General features: G+C 42.6%; 1 protein-coding gene and 1 long non-coding RNA gene across 11 annotated transcripts in view; one reads left to right on the top strand and one right to left on the bottom strand.

Annotated features, from left to right (window-relative positions):
• CDKL2 (cyclin dependent kinase like 2) overlaps positions 1-20,951 on the top strand; it is a 29,328-nt gene that overhangs the window by 209 nt on the left and 8,168 nt on the right. For 2 of the 10 annotated variants that reach the window (XR_014882754.1, XR_014882751.1), the window contains exons 1-13: positions 2,733-4,265; positions 7,771-7,965; positions 8,729-8,907; positions 9,742-9,854; positions 10,159-10,298; positions 11,148-11,236; positions 11,734-11,863; positions 12,692-12,966; positions 13,979-14,069; positions 14,732-14,843; positions 14,961-15,067; positions 18,803-20,056; positions 20,443-20,525. Coding sequence is in view for 4 of the 10 variants with exons in the window: in XM_085221844.1 (XP_085077970.1) it covers positions 3,786-4,265; positions 7,771-7,965; positions 8,729-8,907; positions 9,742-9,854; positions 10,159-10,298; positions 11,148-11,236; positions 11,734-11,863; positions 12,692-12,966; positions 13,979-14,069; positions 14,732-14,843; positions 14,961-15,067 (1,911 nt within the window). In the remaining 6 variants the exon portion in view is untranslated. Of the gene's footprint in view, positions 1-1,008; positions 1,067-2,408; positions 2,465-2,732; positions 4,266-7,770; positions 7,966-8,728; positions 8,908-9,741; positions 9,855-10,158; positions 10,299-11,147; positions 11,237-11,733; positions 11,864-12,691; positions 12,967-13,978; positions 14,070-14,731; positions 14,844-14,960; positions 15,068-18,802; positions 20,057-20,442; positions 20,526-20,951 lie in introns of those variants that run through there. The other 8 variants (XR_014882753.1, XR_014882752.1, XR_014882755.1 and 5 more) reach the window with 7 other exon arrangements.
• On the bottom strand, positions 17,678-18,808 carry LOC146544417 (uncharacterized). The gene is made up of 2 exons (XR_014882762.1): positions 18,522-18,808; positions 17,678-18,423 (listed from the first exon to the last, which is right to left on the bottom strand). It is a non-coding gene; the product is annotated as an uncharacterized LOC146544417 (long non-coding RNA).

The following is a 20,951-nucleotide window of genomic DNA, read 5'->3' as shown; positions in this document are numbered from 1 at the left end:
AATAAGTAGCTTAAAACCTGCTATTAAAATTTCTTGAAATAACAGGTGAGCTCAGCTCAGACACAGCCCCCGCGTGTTCTGTTGGGACAGCTGGCCAGAAGTGCGGGAAGTTCTGTAAAGGGGAGTTTTTGTTTATATACCTTGATAAACCCAGCTGATAGACTATCAAAACAGAGAGAGCTCTGCCTGTTACAGTCATCAGAGGTGTGGCTTGTCCATGCCTGAGCAAACATTCCTGCTGGGCTGAGAATCAATGAACCCGTGAGTAGACGGCTCCTCCTTTGAAAAGGAAAGCTTTGAGATGGGCGGTGTGATGTTAACAAGTCTGACCAGCCTCATTTTACCAAGGAAAGACTGGAAGGGCTTTAGGCACTGCATTTTAGGTAGCAGCAGGAGTTGCCTGGTTGGTATTTTGGGGGTGCTCCTATCCTTCAAAGGCAACACCACAGCAAGGCAAGGGAGTGCAAGCAGCACAGCTGGTTTCTTTTCTTCAAAGCCAAATGACTTAGATTGCAGCAGCTCATGAGCTTGAGACAGCTCCTTGTCTAACATTTCTTGCTGAGGCACCTTTCCCACGTGGTGAGCCTGACACAGCACATCGCCATCTGACAGGATGAAGCAGACAGGGAGAAGCAGTGCTCCTATTCTTGCCCAGGATGTCGGGTCACATGCACAGTCTGGTGCATGCAATGTACTTACACCTACATAGCTATGCTTTGTGCCCAAATATTTACAATCACAACAGAGATCTCTCTTTTATTTATTTATTTATTTTTTATTTTATTTTCTGGACAAATTGTGAGAGGTCTTACAGGAGCACTACTGGCTGTGAAGTGGAGAAATAAAAATGTGGACTAAAGACTTTGAAGCTAATTATTTTCTATATCTTATCTGGATAATCTCAGGGGTACCAGGAGGCTGGTTGACAGCATGTGCAGTGACACTATTGCACAACTCTGGTATTGCTGTGGGCGGAGGAGGAAAAGAAAAACGTAGCAGGTTTATTCACGTTCTCCTACACGAATGCTGGGAGACTCAGGAACAAGCACAGGATGTAGCACAATAGGTAGGAGGAAGGTGGTTGATGGGGCAGTAATTTAGAGGTACAAAGAACTGAATGACCTATACCAGGGTGAAGCAGCACTATGTATTAAATCTGGGAGTCAAATGAATTAACGGGACTAGATCCCTAGAGATCCCCATTTTGGGCTGACTCAGGAAAAGAAAAGGTGCTGGGAGCACCTTCAGTTTCAGAGCGTGACTGCTTGCCATCTGATTTTATTTTACTTTATTTTTAATTAAAGGAATTAAAGAATAGAGAAGGAGGTGGCACAGAAACATAATACTGAAGTTTTCCAAAGGAGCATGAATGCAGTGCATTTAATTAGTTGAAATGGGGCAGCAGAACAATAGCTTTTATAAAGTACAATTTGGAGTGTGCAAAGTTTGGGGTTTCGATAAAGTTCTGTCTTCAGAGGGTACTTGGTGTTGCTGTGATTTTAGATAATGTGACGGTCCTTCTGTGCAAGTACAAGGTGCTTTTTTTGTTTGGAGGAATGGCTTCTGTTAGGTCCTTCATGGATTGGAAAGAGTACCTGAAGCAGATAGTATCTCTGAGCTTAGTGATTGGGCCAACAGAAGTTAAGTTAATCACTATGTTTAAAATTGAAGAGGCTTTTAATGTAACAGTCTTGTTGAATGAAGGAAGGTAAAATGCTTTTATTGCCTTCAGGTAAGAAGGTATCATTTGTGGTTTGTGTGGGCCAAATACCGAATGGTTTGCTAAATAGAGGGCATTCAATTTCATACCCTGGGGGGAAAAAAAAAAAAGCTAGCCAGCTGGTAAGTTCTCCCTGCAGCTCTATTTTCTGGCTCTGAGTCTGCAGAATTAATCTTGTGTGGAAACTGTTCAGTGAAACCTTGGTGCTTGGGGAAGAAGATGACCAAAAATCATCCCATAAGGATGTCCTTGTTATGACTGATCGGGGGCTGTGTGTGTGTGGCTGGCAGAAGTGACTGGAACTGACTGGAAGATTCCCCAGCTGGCTGCTGCCCTTGCAGCAACAGGAAATTTGAATTCACGTCACCTGTGTTTGCCCTTCTCACCACTTGGCCGCACAGGAGGTATTTGACTGGGGTCAGTACAGTTTATATTGCGGATTTAAAATTTGCAGAGAGCAAAGCTGCAGAGGTTGTGGAGTTTGTTTCTCTCCAGTAGTTCCCCGCTGGTTCTTCAGGTGACCTTCCTCACTCTGGTAGTTTCCCTTTCAAGGTTCACTGTGTTCTATGTCAAACCTGCTTCTCTGCCTGACTGGATTATCTCCCCAGAGCATTTGTGAGATAGCCCCTTACTCATGATTGCCGATCCTGATACCTTTTTTTTTTTTTTTTTTTTTTTTTCCTATAAGGCTTGGACATACTGATGAAGAGTTCAGATGTTTGGCACCACCCATGTCAAGGGAAGGTATTTTGCCCCCTCTACTACTACAAAATTTGCCTAAGGATAACCTGGAAATTCTCTCCTGTGCAGCCTGCTCGGAATTGTATCTCACCTTGACTCACATGCTGAACTGCCATTGAAAGTAGTGGAAACCTTTGCTGCTCAAGGGAAATATATAAGCCTTAAAAAACCAAGGTCACATAGCTCATAAACAGCCTGCTGGGGAGCCATCTCTTCTCTGTGCTCCTGTAAATTATCTACCATTAATAGAGGAAATGTAAGTATATGAACATGCATAAATGTGCAGGCACTTAGAAAAAGGCTGATATGTGTTCCAGCTTACAGATCACACCCCATGCAACAGGCTCATGGGACACCCCCTTGTGACAAACCTCATCCTGCACCTCACTATTGCTGCTGCCAGCAGCGGGAAAGGTTCTCCAAAAAAAGCAACAGGAAATCATACATAGGCTTGCATTTGACTTTATTCCTATCAATAAATAGATAGGAGGGCATAAGAAGAAATAGTGGGCAGCTTGAATAGTGGTTCTGATTTTTCTGGGAGGCAGCTTCTTCAAATTGCAGTAGAAATACTATGTGCATTTCTTCCAAGAATGTGACAGGAACATTAAATTAAAAGTAACCCCAGAAATTGAGACACTGGGGGAGAAAAAGTAAGTGCGGGAGAAGTTGTCACTCCTGGTTGTTTTGTTATGTTTTGTTTCTGTTACTTTATGTCAAATGCTACTTACATATCTCCTGCCCTTACTCACACTCTTCTTTGGGGATGGTAAAGAGATGATAATCTCAAGAATCATTATCCAGTTGAAGGTTAACTTCTAATGCAAGACACGACAAGGTCAGATACTCTTGTGAAGCACATCAGGAAACGCTTCACACGACTTCACTTGATAGGGCAAATACTTGAAATGTTTTATGCCTGAAAAGGGCTTTTTTGTATTTGTATTTTGTATTGTTCTTGTTGCCTTAGCTTCTTCGAAGCACCAAAGCAGTGATCTGACACTGGAAGATGTGAATTAGTGTATCTGAGCCCTCCCAATGGGTTTGAGGACATTAAAAAGTCAGATGAAAAGCAGAGAATAATTGATTCCATTGTTTTATATCTTGGCTTCAAGAAGAGGAAGGGGGAATGTCTTTAAACTAAGAGAGGGGGAATTTAGAATGGGTGTTACGAGGAAACTTTTTACTCCGAGGCAGTGGCAAAGTTGCCCACAGAGGCTGTGGTGCCCCGTCCCTGGAGGCACTCAAAGCCAGGCTGGGCAACCCGATACAGTGGGCAGCAACCCTGCCCGTGGCAGGCGGTTGCAGCTGGACGGGCTTTAAGATGCCTTCCGTCGCACGCCATTCTGCGTACAGCCTTTCCCCAGCTGTCGGCAATACGCGTGCACCAGCCGCGTTTACAGAGCAAAACCGGTTTCCCGCAGCCGGCAAACAGCCCTGGCGGTGCCTCCGCCGGAGCGGTGAGGCGGCGCCGGGCAGAGGGCGGGCACACGGAGGAGCGGTGACCCAGCGGCAGGGCGCTCGTCTCCGCCCGTGGGCGTTACGGCGGGTGGCGGCCGTTGCCCCGGTGACGGTGGCCCTTCGGCCCGGGCTCGTCGCCCTCCGGCTGCGGCGTGGTCGAGCTCCTCCGCTGATGATGGAGAAGTACCAGGTGCTGGGCCTGATCGGGGAAGGCAGCTACGGGGTGGTGAGCAGGTGCAGGAATAAGGAGAGCGGGCAGGTGGTGGCTGTCAAAAAGTTCCTGGAGAGCGAGGACAACGCGGCCGTGAGGAAGATCGCCGTGCGGGAGATCAAACTGCTGAAGGTGAGCGGGCCGAGGGAAGGCTGCGCTTCGGTCGGGTGAGGCTGATCCGTCTGGGACTGCTTTGTGTCAGCGTTCACTGTAATGACCGAATCCCGAGTCAAGGAGGCAAACGTCTTCTCCTAGCAGAACGTTCGGCCGTGTGTCTGTGATCCAAGTGTTGGTTTGATGGAGGTGCTTCAAACCTTCCCATAGCGACCGGCAGGCTCTGGGGAGAGCACTGCCTGCTGAGACTGCTGCGGTGTCCTTCACAGTGCGATGCTTAGGAGAAGGTGCAGGGCGAGCATGAATTTCACACGCTGGGTTGGGTTTGAAAGCTATTTTAAAAGGGTTACGCTGCATGTCAGCACAAATAACAAAGCCCAAACCAAAGGAGACTTGATCCGTTTCTGTCTGTGTTCCCACAGGCAGCTAAGCTGCGGTACGTTCTCTTAGCCTACAGCTGCAGCCTTGCACAGCTGCTGTCCCTCTGGCTAAGTGCTGCTGGCCCAGCTTGGCTAGAAGTACATTTACGTGCCCAAATTCAGCAGGTAAAGGCACAAGGAAATGAGCTACAAGGTCTCCGTTTCCTCCTGGTGGGGACTCTGCCTTGTGCACCACAGGCAGTACTTTGCTGCTGTTGATTATGTTGAGTTTATAAAAGCTGCATGTAAGCAGTGACCTGACTGGCTGACAGCAGACCTAAGCAGACTGGATCCCAGCACCATTTGCTAATGCTGGGTTTCTATGGCACTTTCCTGGCAGGTTTGAGCTACCTGCAAGTGGCTGGGGGAGGGCGAGCTCCACGCTCACTGACGCTTATGGGTCAGTGGTTAGGCTGCAGCCAGCTGACATTATGGCTCCTGCTGTGAGTGTGTAATTTTTCTGTCATCAGCTGTGGGTGTTCTATGCTTACCTACGTGTCCAGTCATGCTTCTGCCTGGTGGCTTCTTGTCAGTGGCCCTACGTGGTGGCAAGCTGTGCAGTCTATTGTGTGGGTTAGTTCATTAAGGGTTCTTTGCAGGCTGAAGGTACTCTGGAAAAAATACCTGGGAGCTTCAGGCAGACAAGGCTTTTGTGTGTGTGCTCTTCAGTGCTTTGTCAAGTGGCCTCCCTGCTCCCTCTCTTGGCTCTGTTTTTTATAGGAGACTTTTGTGTGTTCCTGTTGCTTCACTGCATTTTTTTTTTTGTTATGTTTTTTTTTTTTTTTTTTAATGAGTTTCTTCATGAGATAAGGGTGTAGGTTTGGATTCTGTGCCAGGACACATATCCATGCTTCTATTTGTTTCTTTTGACCCCTTTTAGCCTTGTATTCTCCACTGTAACCTCTAGCAGTAGCAGCAGCATTTTTCTTCTTCCTTGAGCTCCCGTGGTGATATGTACAGTGCTGCCATACAGAGTTGTTAGATTCCTTGGTGTCTTAAAGTGTTGTGTGCAGGGTGTACCTGCCTTTGTGCACATGTGTCTGTCCATGGGCACATGTGAAAGTTTTAGGTTGGCTGATCTGTCTCCTGAAGAAGCAAAGGAGAGTGTAGTTGGGGTGTTTCTGACCTTTCCCCAGCTGGTGGGGTGGCAATGTGTGCCTACTCCCCTGCAATTGGCTTCCATAAGCAGCTCTAACCAAGTCTATCAGACTCTATTCCCTGTGTTAGGCAGGAAAAAAGTGATTTCCTCCCCCACTACAGGAGCTGCAGACAATTAGGGTTAATTGGAAGTTATGTTCTGGAGCTCAATGCAGCCAGCAGCTATAAGCACTGTTCCCTGAAACACATTTAAAGCCAGTCTGCATGTGCTTGGATTCTACAAGATCTGCTGGCAAGCCTTGCTTAGTTACTGAGTCAGAGCACATACCACCTCCCAGGTGCACTTGTTTTCCTAGGCAAATGGAAATCTAGCAAGGGGAACATTTCCATGTTTAGCTCAACAAATGGCCTCACACAGTCAGGATAGCTATCCAGGGATTCAATCTTCTTGTAGCTGCTTTACTTGAGTGTTCCCTGTGAACCCCCTTTTTTCATTTTTCCTCTCCATTACGATGTTTGGGCAGTTGGAAGCTCACTCGGGCAGAGGTACCAAGCTGTGAGGTATAAACTGTAATGAGCAAATTCTGGTGTTGTTCAGACCAAAAAGTTAAGAAAATACTTTGTCCTTCTCTTAAATTTTTAATTGATCGTCCTCATTTTTCAAACCTGAGAAATCAGAGCCTCTGAGCCTTCTGCCCACCAGCATTCTGCTGCAGTCTGGCTGCACTTCTCTGTCAGCAGAGCACTTACCATACGAGTCCCCATGCTCTGCAGTCTTATTGTGTCTTGCACACTCCCTGAAGGCACGGATCTGCGTTCAGGCAGCCTCCTATGGCAGTGGTATTTCCCTGCCTGGTTCCGAGCTGATAAATAACTCTGTATTGTAGCGGGGGCTGTTTTGATGTTACAGTTATGTAACAGACTGGAGATGGGATTTGGCCTGGTCAACACGAGGTAACAAAATAACTGGAAAACAGAGCTGCTTTATTTTCTCTTTAGAATCTTTTTCTCATTTTCATCTTTTTTTCCTGCACAACAATATATACATATTCTTAAAAATCCTTTAAAAATAAACTCTTCAAATCTTTGGCTTGTTGCTTTTTACTCAGAATCCACTAGACACAGTTTAATAGATCTTTAATTGTTAACTGAGTGCTTGAGGAATGCTTAACTTTTCATTTATCCATTCAGTGTACTTGTATTCTGGCACATGCTTTTGTTATGTGCACAAGCTGACAGTGCCAACAGAAATGCTGTGGGTATTGTGGGAACTTAAGAAAAAAGCCTTTGAATAGCTCTCTTAGAAAAATTAAGATAAAGAGGTTTTAAGTAGTGAACTGGCAGCTACGTAGAACAGGCACCTGCTTCTGTTTTTCACTGAAATGAGAATGTAAGAGATTGTAGAAACAAGGAGCTAGATAAGGAAGTAAAAGAGAAGAGCAGAACTTCTTGGGATAATGGGATAAAGATGAATTTGTGCTGAGTTATTGAGAGAAGCAAACATTGTTATAAATAAAATGTTGACCACTGTATTCTGCAATCCTTTGGATGCTTTGAAATGTATCGAGAAGGGGCAGCTAGAGTTGCATTGTGCTCTGCTCTGAGAGAAGTGGCAGCATAGTGCAGGGCTATGTGGTTACCTTCAGGAGAACATCCTGTAAAGAAACTTGAGACACAGATACAGTCCAGGGTGAAAGGAGCAAGCTGTGTTTATTGCTTTTTGCAAGTGAAATGTCTTACCTGGTACTTTATTTCTATGGGCCAAATATGCATATATGAGGTGTGGAGATCTTCCAAGTTACTTTAAAAAAAAAAAAAAAAAAAAAAAAGGAAGAGTTATGGAAAGATCACTGAACTAATTTTAAGAACAAATGACTGTGGGAGTTAGGACGAGTAGGACGAGAAGAGCATTCAGCACTGGCCAGGCTGCAGTTACAGGCATCTGGTCTTAGTTTACCTGTTAAATGCTTTCATGCTCTCACAAAGTATTTCCTGTTTCGTAACAGCAACTCAGACATGAGAATCTTGTGAGCCTGCTGGAAGTGTATAAAAAGAAGAAACGGTGGTATCTGGTGTTTGAATTTGTGGATCACACGGTCCTTGATGATCTTGAGGCATTTCCAAATGGACTAGACTACAGCAGGGTTCGGAAATACTTATTTCAGATTTTGAGAGGAATAGCATTTTGTCACAGCCATAATGTAAGTATGCCTGACAAATCAGCTCTGCAGTTAACCTCGAATGGATAGATAGGGGTGTGCATTTGTGACACTTAGTAAAACTTAAAGAAAAAAAACTTTGACTGGAAGATGGAAGTAGAGAGGAAGGGCCTGACTGAGTTTCATATAAAACGTCGGAGCCCGGCACCAGTTCATGCATTAGTCTGTCTGTGACTGCTATGAGAACTCTTCTGAGGGAGGATGCAGAAGTCCAAGGAATCAAATCACCTCACCGACTCTCTTCTGACAGAGGGAGATGGTTTCTCTTTCAAAAGCTTGTTTCTGATAGTGTCGGAGTAAATATATGGGCTTGCCTTTTAGCCATGACCGTGTAACTATCCATATACATTTATTTTTGTACTGGGGAAACTGTCTTTCAAGTATTCCTAAAATACTTATCACATTTAATTGCAGGATGTGCTTGTTGCCCTTGCAACACTTAGAGCTTTTAAAATTCGTGATCAGGACCAGTTCTTATGTATAATAAACATTAGTAAAATACCTATGGTAAATACATGCAGTATAATACGTAAAATTAACACCTCTGTCAAAAACTGAAGTTTTTGTGCCCTTGGGTTGGCACTTTGTCCTTGTCTGTGTGCACATAGCTGTGTTATGTAGACTTTATGTATTTTCCATGCCTACAAAAATTTGATTTTTTACTGAATGTGAGAAAGCTACTATTTCTGGTGGGCTGGTCAGTTTCCTGTGGGGAAATTGCTTGACTTGCTTTTTCTCTGTGTAGATAATACATCGGGATATTAAGCCAGAGAACATACTGGTCTCCCAGTCAGGAGTGGTAAAACTCTGTGATTTTGGTTTTGCTCGCACATTGGCAGCTTCTGGGGAAGCTTACACAGACTATGTGGCAACTCGATGGTACAGAGCTCCAGAGCTGCTGGTGGGAGACACGAAATATGGCAGGTAGGAGACTGGCCAGGCTGCAGAATGGTTTGGGATTTGTGCGGGTAATCTGTTTTTTGAGGAACTTGTGCTTGTTAAACCGGTTAAAGCAATGCTGTTCATCATTCCTTGGTTAATGATTTGTGAGGATTTGAGCCTTCCTCTTCTCTCTGGCTCTGTGGAGCTAACTAACTACGGCCAGTGCTAGGCTTTTCTGGCTCAGAAGAGCAGAAAGAAAGACTGAGCCATCAGCATCCCTAGTCTGTTATCTACAGGAGCTTTTTGGTTGCCAGTGCTAGTATTGGAGGAGGCTATTTCCCCCCTGTGCAGCTGGTCCTGGCTTGGAGGCAGAGAAATCACTCCAGACATGCTGAGAAAAATAATTTGGGAAAGAGGAGGTGCGATGCATGAGCTTTTCTTACTGGGATCTCTAGTGCTGCAAAACCACATCAGAAATTAAACTGCTATTCACAGGTTTGTACACCCTTGTATGCTTATAAATGTCCTGTGTTACCTAAAGTCCATTTTTAGTAAATGCTTCAGAAGAGCAGGTGCCTGCAGAAAGACAAGTTTTGTATTCTCCAAAGGGCAAGATTTTTCTAATGTATTACTTTGCGTTAGGATTTTGAAAGCATTGGGGTTTAGGACTGAATTTCATGTTGGTCAGACTTTTGCCTTCTTCAAGAGCTGAATCCTTGGTGTTCATCAGAGCATGTGCAAGCTTGGAAAACAGCTGTCTTTTTTATGGGGTCAGAGCTGCCCTCAGGCTTATAACTTGCTGGACGCTGGCCCAGCTCAGCCTTTAGCTGAGAATGAAGAATAAAACTGTGCTGATCTGGGATGTTTTTCTTCCAGGGCTGTGGATGTGTGGGCTATCGGCTGTCTGGTAACAGAAATGCTCACAGGAGAACCCCTGTTCCCTGGAGATTCAGACATTGACCAGCTCTACCATATCACCAAGTGCCTGGGTGAGAACAGCCTGTCAGATTCTCAGTGCCTATTTGGTAATGAAGGGGTTGAATAAGTCTTGATGGAGGGAGAAAGGTGTGAAGAGGAAGATATGTGCTGAACTGTTTCTGAGAGCATGATTTCTTTGTGCCTTTTACAAAGGGGGAGAGCTAGGAGTTTTGTGACAGTGCAGTCCATTCATGATTCTTTAAAGAGTGACCCAGATTATAGCCCTTACAGTCCTGTTAACTCAGTATTTCATCCTCTCGAACATTCTCAAGATGGTATTTCTTCCATTTGGTTGCTTTGGTTGTGTGATTCCAGGTAATTTAATTCCAAGACACCAAGAGTTATTCTGTAAAAATCCCCTCTTTGCTGGCATGAGGTTGCCTGAAGTGAAAGAGGCTGAATCTCTGGACAGACGATATCCTAAGCTCTCTGCTTCAGTGCTAGATTTAGCCAAGGTAAGTAAGAGATAATTTTGGAAGTTCCATGGAGAGGTGAGAGGTTCTCCTTAGAATTCAGTGCCTTTGGTGGATACTTGTCACTTGCCCTGGGGAACGGATTGCAGCCTGCAAAAAGAGCTAGTGCTGTTAGGCTGGCTTAACAACTACCCATGCAATAATCAACTGCTTGAGTTGGTAGTTTGGTGAGAACAGCTACTCTCCTGGGTAATGGGGAAGACTGAGCTCATCATCTCCAGCTCCACAGGGGCTGCTGCTCTTCCTTTGAGGAGGACTTGTAGCATGCTATAGATAATACGCAGTCCCTTACTGTTTCCTTGCTAGTACAGATGTGTGATACAGTGTTTTCTGCCAACCTTCTCCCCACCTCCTGGTGGAGGCACTGCAAGCAAATGAGATGGCATCCAGACATGCACTTGTGTGGGAGCTAGGAAGCATACAACTTCGTAACTGATTCTGAAGAATTTTTCTGGTTTCAGATAATAGTCTGTAACACTGATATGCTGGGTAACTAAAATAACCTGTAAGACATCTGAATGTATTTGAAATGCCCTGTGGTCAAACCAGCTTCTTAGCCAAACAAATAGAAGTGAAAATGAGTGGTTTACTGGGAGGTGCGTTATTTGTCTGGCAGGTAGGCAGTCTGCCTTTGTGAGCATTAGTGATTTGAGTGGATGTAGTCGGCAAATATTGAACACCTTTTGTGGAAGAAGAATCCATCTCCTGGGACTATCTCTATGTAGCAGGCTATAGAAGTGGGAGCTTTGCAGCTATTTTTCTTGACATCATCTGGAAATGCTAAAGCCTTTGTTTCATTTTTTCCTTCTATTGTTTACGTTGGTTTAACAGAAGTGTTTGCAGATTGACCCAGACAAAAGACCATCCTGTGCTGAACTCTTGCAGAGTGATTTCTTGAACAAGGATGGATTTGCTGAAAGGTGATTAGTACATTTCTTACTCAAAACAGGACAAGATTAAAAGGAAGTTAAGCAATTGAGCTTTAAAAATTGCGTGCTGGGTTTGCAAAGCAGGTGGTTGCTGAGTGTCTTAGCTTTGTTTTGTTTGAGCCTTCCCAAAAATGGAGGGAACAGTTAATTGGGAACACACTGTAGTAGCATGTTTACCACATTATATTGTCATGACATGAATTCATCGTTGTGTGCCTCATTTCACAGCATATTGACATATTGAGTAGTATTATCTTACACTGTATTCAGTGTGTGCATCTACATCAGACTGGGATACAACTACCTTTATTGCTGTGAAAACCAAAGTGTGCATGTGTAAGATTTTATTTTACCTTATTGGATTCTCATTAAATAAAAATACATGGTTTGTTTCATTATTTGGAAGGTTATAGCAGCCTGGGCTGAGCACTGATACTGAGACTAACAGAAGCCTTTTCTTTTTTCTTTCCCCACTATGATATGTTAAGTAGATTTGCTCAGGAGCTTAAATTAAGAATTCACAAAGAAACCAGGGACCATCAATTACAAAAAAAATCAAAAATGAGTAGAAGGGATAAAGATGATGCTGTAGAAGAAAGAAAGATGCTTGGTGTACAGGTTAGTCCTTTTTTTTTTTTTATTTCAAAACTCGTATTTTCTCCATCTTTTAAATAATAAATAAGTATGTGATGTAGTTTAATTGCTTAGCAAAAATATGAACACAATTTTACGTTTCATTAAAAAAAAAAAAAAAAAGTGCCAGAGAAGCTCAGCTCTCTGTGAATTTAAGCAGTTCATGAGGCCTGTACCCTTCAACTCTGATGTTCACTGCAGTACAACAAGCAGGCTGGTATGTAGATTTTCCTATGCCTTTGTTTCTAGATGGCTGTTACAGGTTGCTCTGGTGCCTGGCTGGACAGTCTGCAGGTGGCTATTCAAGCCTTCCTTGTTAATAAAGCACATGACAATGCAGTTAATTGCAAATACAGAATTTTAAGGAAAAACAGTTAGGAAGTGTAAGTCATATTGAATGAGCTAAACGTGGTTCTGTGCAGCTGCTCACCTGAGTTGAAGTTCTGTCTCCAAAACTGCATAGTTTGCTTTCAACCAGATGTGAAGGCTAGAGGCTTCACACTGAGATAACACTGGGCTTGGTTCTTATTTCTGTAGAAGTGACACATGATATAGCTGTTCTTCCTCCATCACTTCCAACTCATTCCAGGGTGACTTACTTACAGAGGGTGCTGGATCCCTGACACATTTTCTCCTTTCAACTTTAATGGAAGACAGGTTTTCTATCACACTACTTAAACCAACTCCAACTCCATCAGATCCTTGCAGAGTTGTGCAGACTTAGGCTTTGATTTTTTTTTCCTCCATGTGCAGATCTAAGTTAATTTTAAAATGTAACTGTAAAAGAAATATGACACTCATCTTCCCAAACAGGATTTCAACACTGACCCAAAGAGCAGAGATGCAAAGATGTTCAAAGTGAAGTGTTCTAAAGCTGATGGAGAAAAAGCAGAGCGATCTTCCGACCTGAGCTCCCTCTATGACAGTGCAATCAACCCATTCAAAATATGCTCTCAAACCAACCTGAAAGATTCCAGTAACAACTTGGGCTACATCAAGAATGCAGGCATCGTTATTCCTCCCATTAACTGGAATGTTTCTCCCACTGCATCTGCAGTGGTGTCTGTGCCTGGGAACTCTAACTGCAGGTATAAGAGCAGAGCTAGAAAAACTTGATTCTTTTGATCTTGTTGCTGAGGAACAGTAATGTGCTGAGGAAGATGCAGGGTGGTGACATGGGTTTGGGGCAGAATGCAGTGAGGAGCAGCTTCTGGGTGAAGGATGGTATGTACATGGGTTAGAAAGCTTGGTTTCACCTCGAGCAGCTCTAAGGGTCCATGCAGAGAACCTCTGTGTTTCTGCATTTGGCAAAGCCCTATGGGACAATAGCAATTTGCCAGCAGCTGCAGTGCAGGCCTTTCATTAACTAGTGGCTTATCCTTTGGACAAAAATCCTTTGTTAGCTGGGTCTGCAGTGTTGTTGTAGAATCACCAAGGTTGCAAAAGACCTCCAGTATTAGCCAATCCAACCGTCCACCTACCCCAATATTTCCCCGCTAAACTGTGTCCTGTAGTCCAACATCTAAACATTTCTTGAACACTTCTAGGGATGGTGGCTCAACCACCTCCCTTGGCAGTCCATTCCAGCACCTGACCACCTTTTCGGAGTAGAAATTTTTCCTGACATCCAACCTGAATCTCCCCTGGTGCAGCTTGAAGACATTCCCCTATTGCTAGTTACACAGTAGAGGAGGCTGATCCCCATCTCACCACAACCTCTTCTCAGGTAGCTCTAGAGAGCAATAAGAGCTCCCCTGAGCTTTCTCTTTTCTAGACTAAACAATTCCAATTTGCTGTGCTGCTCCTCATGAGACTTCTCCAGAGCCCTCACTAGCTTTATTGCCCTTCTCTGAACATACTCCAGGGCCTCGATGTCTTTCTTGTAGTGAGAGGCCCAAACTGAATGCATAATGTGATGTACCGCTTCACCAGTGCTGAATGCAGAGGGACAGTCACTTCCCTGCTCCTTCTTACAACACTATTTCTGATGCAAGCCAGAAAGAAGGCCCCTGTGGGGGGACTGTGTTTTTGGGTGTCTGATGCTTGTTTGTATTTATATTTACCATGTTATTAAGCAGTTTGGGCCATTTGAAATTACAGAGCTGATGAAAGGAGTAAGAATTACTTGAAACCATTTTTAAAGCAAATGAAGCATTCTCCAGCAGGCCATTACAGTGTAAGCTTGACTTCGGTAAGTTTTATGTCCTTCCCCCTTGACTAAACAAAAATTAATTCTTAAATTATTGTCAGTAATCTTTGCAGTCTTCACCGTAACTCCCAACTAGAAACAATGTTCTTCAGCCTTCCTACAGTTATCCCTTAGCCTTTGTTACTGTTATCCTATATGAAACATTTTATATTTTTTTTAAAGGGCAAAATTTTTACATGAAGGGAGCAGTCAGCAAGGATACTTGTGAGACATGGAGTATATCCACCATACTGCCTGTCCAGGAAATGGACCATTTGTGCTTCACTGTTGAAGCAGAGTGCAGGATTTTGATTTAATAATGTCAGGGTCTCCTTTAGTCACATCATAAATGCATATAATGTTGATAATGAAAACAAGTGAAATATAAAGTTCTCCACCGCATGCAGTACCTAGATACTAATTTTTCAAGTCAGAGGAATATTTGACTTTTTACAGAGAACTAATCTGAGCTGTTCTCCTGTTTTATTTTGTCTCTTTGAAAGCAATTTCATTTAGGTGTTTGGAGTTGCTTTTTTACTTGTAGTTATTTTTTGTTTGTTTGTTCTGCTGTGGTTGTTCAGTTGTTTTTAATGTGTAAGCTATTTATCCTTTAACTATATGAGTTAGTCTTGAAAATAGCTTTGTTTTTTCTCTATCTACACAAGGTATCTAATGAAAAGAACATCCTTCAGGCAAATAAGAAAAAACGGGAATTCTCTAGGACAGATGTGCATTTGCCAGAACTAAATAATCTCCCTGAACTGAAAGGAGTGGAAGGTATGAGCTTTAATGTCCTCTAAATTAAACCTGGATGCTAAGTGGCAGGAAACAGTGCGCACTGCAGCAGTCACATCTTGCTTCTTTAACCTTGTGTGCATTGGTTGCATTTTACAGGATGGCATCCCAGATATCTCAAAAAGGAAAATAAAACAGTTTCAGAGTCCCGGGTCCCCTCCCTTGCTGCTATTGACCTTCATAACACAAGTCTGGCCTCACAGCAGGTAACAAAGCAATAAAATAGTTTGTGCTGTTCTGTGTCTCTTTGGTTCAGGACTCTGAACAGCATGACCCACAGGATTTTTGCTTGGCTCTTAACAGAAGCAAAACTTGCCTTGGTTTCTCAGCTGTCTGAGTAGACAAAAATTGGAAGAAGGGGTTAAGATGATTCTTGTGAAGGCTCCCTGCCCCCCTGACATCATACAGATTAGCAAACTAATGGTATCCCCTGATGTTTGGGATGGAGATGTCTGGGGTGATCTTGATGACAGTGAGTTAGAAGATGATGCTTTGTTCCTCACTTGAGTAAAGAACTTCCCTGATATCCAACCTAAATCATCCCTCTCTCAGCTTAAAACCATTTCCCCTTGTCATGCTGTTATCTACCCTTTCAAAGAGTTGATTATCCTCCTGTTTGTAGGCTCCCTTTAGGTATTTAAAAGCTACAATGAGATCACCCCCCAGCCTTCTTTTCTCCAGGCTGAACAAGCCCAGCTGCCTCAGCCTGTCTTCGTAGGGGAGGTGCTCCAGCCCCCTGATCGTCTTTCTGGCTCTCCTCTGGACACTCTCAACTGCTCTTTGTCTTTCTTGTATTGGGGGCTCAAGATCTGGATGCATTATTCCAGAAGGGGCCTCGCAAGGGCAGAGTAGAAAGGGACAATCACCTCTCTTGTCCCTGTTGCCATCCCTCTTCTGATAGAGCCGAGGATACCATTTGCTTTCCTAGCTGCAAGAGCACGCTGCTGGATCACGTCAAGTTTTTCATCCACCAGGACCCTCAGGTCCTTCTCTGCAGGGCTGCTCTCAAGGACTGCTCCTTCCAATCCGTATGGATGCCTGGGATTCCTCCAGCCCAAGTGCGATACCTTGCACTTTGCTGTGTTGAACATTAGGTTCACCCAGGCCCGCCTTTCGAGTCTGCTGCGGTCCCTCTGAATGGCAGCTCTTTCTTCCATTGTGTCAACCGCACCCTCAGCTTGGTGTCATCGGCAGACTTGCTGAGGGTGCACTTAATTCCATTATGGATGTCATTGATAAAGATGTCCAAGAGCACTGGTCCCAAGACAGTCCTCTGGGGGGCACTGCTCGTTACTGGCTTGGACATAGAACCATTAATCACCACTATTTGTCTGTGGCCTTTCACCTCCCCTGTTAAAAGGCATGAGTCCCAAGTGACTGTTATTTTGAGTCCGAACAATACCTTGAGAGACAATTAAGCTACAGGGAGGGGCTGGATGTCCCTTCCCGTATTTTGACTCGTGCCTCAACCACTCCTGAGAAGGTCCAGAATAATGCCTGACAAAGGGTCAAGTCATGGAACGGGGCTCAGCCTCACTTTCTTTGGTTTGGCTGTTGTTTGGAGTCCCAACCAACCCTGGATCAATAAAGGTTAGTAGGGATTTTACCTTACCCTTCTTCTGCTGCTTCCTTTCTTCGTTCCGTGGCATGCAGAATGCCCCCATCAGCAGGTCTGACCCCAGACCCGGCACTAGTGATCTCTCTCTTTTGCTTGTTTCTTTTTTAATTTTTCTTCTTTCTCTGAAGGTTGTCAAGTAACACAAGCTTTGCTTGGATTTCCTATAAAACAACACAACTTAGGTGTATATTATTATGAGAGGGCCAACATGTGTAGGATAACTGTTTTAACAACTACTGAAGCCGATAGATTTTCCTTGCATGTATGGATCTGGAATGTTGTTTCACCTTAATCTAATGGGAGGATTTGCAAATTTGGTCACTCCTTCCCTCATGATGGAATATGCCAGTTGCTTAGGTCCAAAATTTTCAATTCTTTAACAAACAATGTCCTTCCAAAGTCTAAAATCTCCATTGATGTTCCAATGAAGAGCAACTCTTCAAGATTAGCAGAAAATTCTACATTTCCACAGGTGAAGGTACTGGCCTGTATTCAAGCAACACTTCTGGACAGTGTTAGTTGCTTTAGCACTTATTGAGTGAGATGCATGTTGTCATCACATGGATGATGTGCTTCTCACAAGAATTTTTCAAACACTCAAAAACTCATGGTAGGGAGGGAAAGGAAGGCAATAGCAAAGGCTTTTCAAAGGCAGTGTGGCAAGGAATACATAAACAAATGTAAACCAAGCAGGACACGTTCAAAAAGGCCATTGTTCAATTCCACTAAGTAATCTGGTGTCACAAGGGAAAGTGTAAAACTCATCTAACCAGCAAATCTCAGGTCTTGATTTCAGCAAGCACTTTCATCAAGCACCTCACCTCCCAGCAGCCAGTTTGTGAGCAACGTGCCATTGCACGTGCAATTGTAGAAACGGTGAATTTCTCTGAGGAAACCATAAACTTTCCTTCAGGTTGCCTCCATCTTGCAGGCTCTTCTTCAATAGACAAACAAGCTTTTCAGGAGGTGCCACAAACCTAGTTCTATCTGGTGAATAACTTGTGTTTGTCCTCTGAAATGCAAGTATAGTGAAGACAGTCTGACAGACTCCTGAACTGGGTTTGCTCATAACAATAGTTTTCAACAAGCACTGGGTAAGCGGGATAAGCATTATCTATCAGCTGAATTAGAAGTCTTACAACAAAATTGTGCTCTTCATATTTAAGAGAAATGACAAGAAGTTAACTTTAGTCCAAAATCGGTTCAAAGTAGTTACGCATATGAAACGTTTATTATATATGGTGAAATAGAAAACAGAATTAAGCTATAAATTTAGAGTAATACATATGAAGTTTCTCATCTGTCGTGGATTCCCACATACTGGCAAGTGTAGAATTCCAATACACTCATAAAAGCCAGATGACCAGCTTTGTACAAATTGAACTGAGAACTGAAGTTCCAAGTGGAAAAGCAAGGAACAATCGTAAAACGGTAATGGGGAGAAGGGAGGGGAAGCAGAACTGAAGAAAGGTGAGGGTCCTTAAAAACTAGCTGTAAGAATAGCTGTAGCAACACTATTTCCCAGAGACATAGCAAACTAAACTGAATTCTTAACAATGAAAGGCAATAGAGGAATTTCCCTGTTGTAGCACCTACCGTAAGAACTATTTGACATTCATGATGTTTATTACTGTCTTACTACGATTCATGTAAGACCTTGAAAACGTTCCCAAGTTACTGCTCTACAAAATGAAAAGAAATTCCAGCTGTATATGAACAAAGCTGTTTCAGAATTTCAATAGAATGGACTCTACTCCCTGTAAACAATTTTGTCACAGTTGGACGTAACAATTTTTTATAAGACTACAACCGATAACACGCCACAGCACTGTATCAGACTGTTTCATCTGCTGCATTAAAGGACTTGAATTGCATCAGATAGCATTCTTCTGATTCCACCGCAAACAGAGACGGTATGTAACTTCAACCAGCCTTCTTTGTTACCTTAGTGAAACATAAAATATATAGATGAAGTTTTACAATCCTTGCGATGCACTTGATTTTAATGGTACAATTCCAAGTTTCTCCAGCTAGCTTCTTACCTCCAATATGGTGTGAATATTATTATTTCATCTTAAATATTTTCTAGTTCCTTGAGAGAAGTAGCCTTTTTCTTCCATGTAGTTAACATGCTGAGCTGCAGTTTAAAAGCAGCAGATATTTTCTTAATTCTTTTTTTTTTACTAAGATCGAAACAACAGTACAGCTTCAATACAGAAAATGTCATGAAGGAGAGGGAAAAGCTGAGCTAAGTGGGAGTTTGAGGTAAATAGCAAAATTTGCAATGCTTCTGTAGGTAATTAATTCTTGCATCTTATTTCAGATGCCAAAGATTTCCAGAAGATAAAAGAGTAGGTAGCAGGAGTACTTTGAAGGTATTTAAAGAGAACACACGCATTTTAAAACTGCAAACATGATTCTGTATTTGTAATATTTTTTCAATGAATTACTATTATTAATAAGCTAAGATTTATAGTCTTTCAGTTAAGGACTGGTAATTTTAGTAGTTTACTACTTTGATAATTGTCTTCCTTATCAATGTGCAGCCCAAGCTAGTGTGTACAGTAATGCAACACTGAATAAGTCATCTTTGTCAATCTGAGAACCCTACGTTAGCCTTGGTTTTGTTCTCCCTGCCACCTTTAAGGAGTCCTCCCCTGCTTGCCTCTGGCTGTTTGTTTTTCAGAAATTCTGAGTCAGCATTTAGTGGCCTCTCACCATTACATACATCAAGATAGTGAACTGAAGTAACACTGACTGGAATCAGACAAACTTTGGTGGACACTCTCCAGGAGTGGTAGGGGTAGGAATCAGCACATTTGCTCTTCGTTATCACTGCAGTAGGTTACACCAAGCTAATAAAGGTTGTAAACAAAAGCTGCAATTACTTAAAAAAAAAAAAAATATTCTGAATATAGAAATTGTGATCCACCTTCATTGCCACACTTTGAACCACATGTAATTCGCATCCACTTTGTTTTCATAAACAAACCTGTGCTGTCAGGTCATCGTGCTTTCAGAAAGTGGCATTTAATCAAATATGCATCAGTTTGGTGATGACACATTCAAAACACAAGACTGCTGTTCAAATTAGATTAGTAATGCCGCTCGCATATGTGATCACCTCTGCCTCAGGAATAATACAAAGTGAGTACTTTTCTCATGTTCGATGGGATTTTTGTACGCACTGTGATAGCGCTTTTTCTTAAGGTTTTGTACCTTTTGTGATGCTGTAGCTGCCCTCTGTTCTGCCTGGCTTAGTCGCATTTGAAGCCTACTGATATGTTTTTGACATTCTGTCATTAATTTTTCATCCTGTGTAAATGAAGTATCTTGTTACAAATATGAAGTTCTCTTCTCTGGATCCATCCGTAGTGTAGTGAAAAGCTTAAAGCAAGAGGACCTTTACAAGCAGAGCTGTTTAACACCTACAGTAAGACTGAAAGCACAGCGCTGACACATTATAAAGAACTTCCAGCTCAACTATGAATCATATGACTTCCTCAGTCACAGTCATCTTCAGTGGAAGTTTCACCTTCCTGAAGTAAGATGCATAAAAGATGATATCTTAATGCAGGTAATTTAATTTGCACAACATTACAGTACAAATATTTTAGCTACATTCAAAGGGGAGAAGAGTATACCAGATAGAAATTATGTAATTTTGTTACAGATAGCTTCTCTTCACCAAATGCTATGTATGAAGTCTTCACTATTCTTTAGCATTAGTTCAAGAAACCTGTTCTCAAATCATCCCAGTTTTTCTCCTGCACTACAAAAAACAATGCAAGGGTTTCTCCTATACAGAATTGGTTATCATCCCAGATTTATGAGGCAGGCTGGAAGGACAGTTGTTTTCTGAAGTAACCATTAATTACTGAACAATGCATATTCCAAAACAGCAATGCTCCTCATTTTTAGTAGATACTGCTTTTATCTATATATTTATCTGTGCACATACAGTGTAAACTCTACTGTGTATGCTGAAAAACTGATCTCTACGTATGCCACATTACCCATAACACAGCACCTCCTCCTTTTTAAAGGTATGCATGTGTACGAAGGCATGTTTTTGCAAACATTTCCTAAACTGGCTAAAATTGCCACATGAGTAATCTAATCAGTAATTAGTAATGATCTCTCCTTTGCCTTTTCTAATAATTTGACAGCAAAGTTAATGTCTTTTTGCTATTCGAATGACAGTCATCAAAAGCAGTTGCGTTTTACTGCTACGTCTTCTCCTCTGTCAAATATCCTTCTTTATAAAGTTTTTTTTTTGTTTTGTTTTTTAAATCAGAAACATACTTAATAGGTTTCTGTTAACATCCTAGCGTATCTGCATCAGGTTGTAACTGAAAGCAATTGCTCTATCTGTATAGACAGCAGTACTTCTGGCTCATGAGAGTTGTAAGAATATAATTTGGATTGGAAGAGTATTAATCTAGATGATAAGGCCAAAGAGCATAATGCTG

Source organism: Meleagris gallopavo, chromosome 4, assembly GCF_905368555.1.
Source record: "Meleagris gallopavo chromosome 4, MGAL_WU_HG_1.1, whole genome shotgun sequence".
Lineage (NCBI taxonomy): Eukaryota > Metazoa > Chordata > Aves > Galliformes > Phasianidae > Meleagris > Meleagris gallopavo.
The sequence above is the reverse complement of the archived record's forward strand: the minus strand, read 5'-3'. Positions and strand labels throughout refer to the sequence as shown.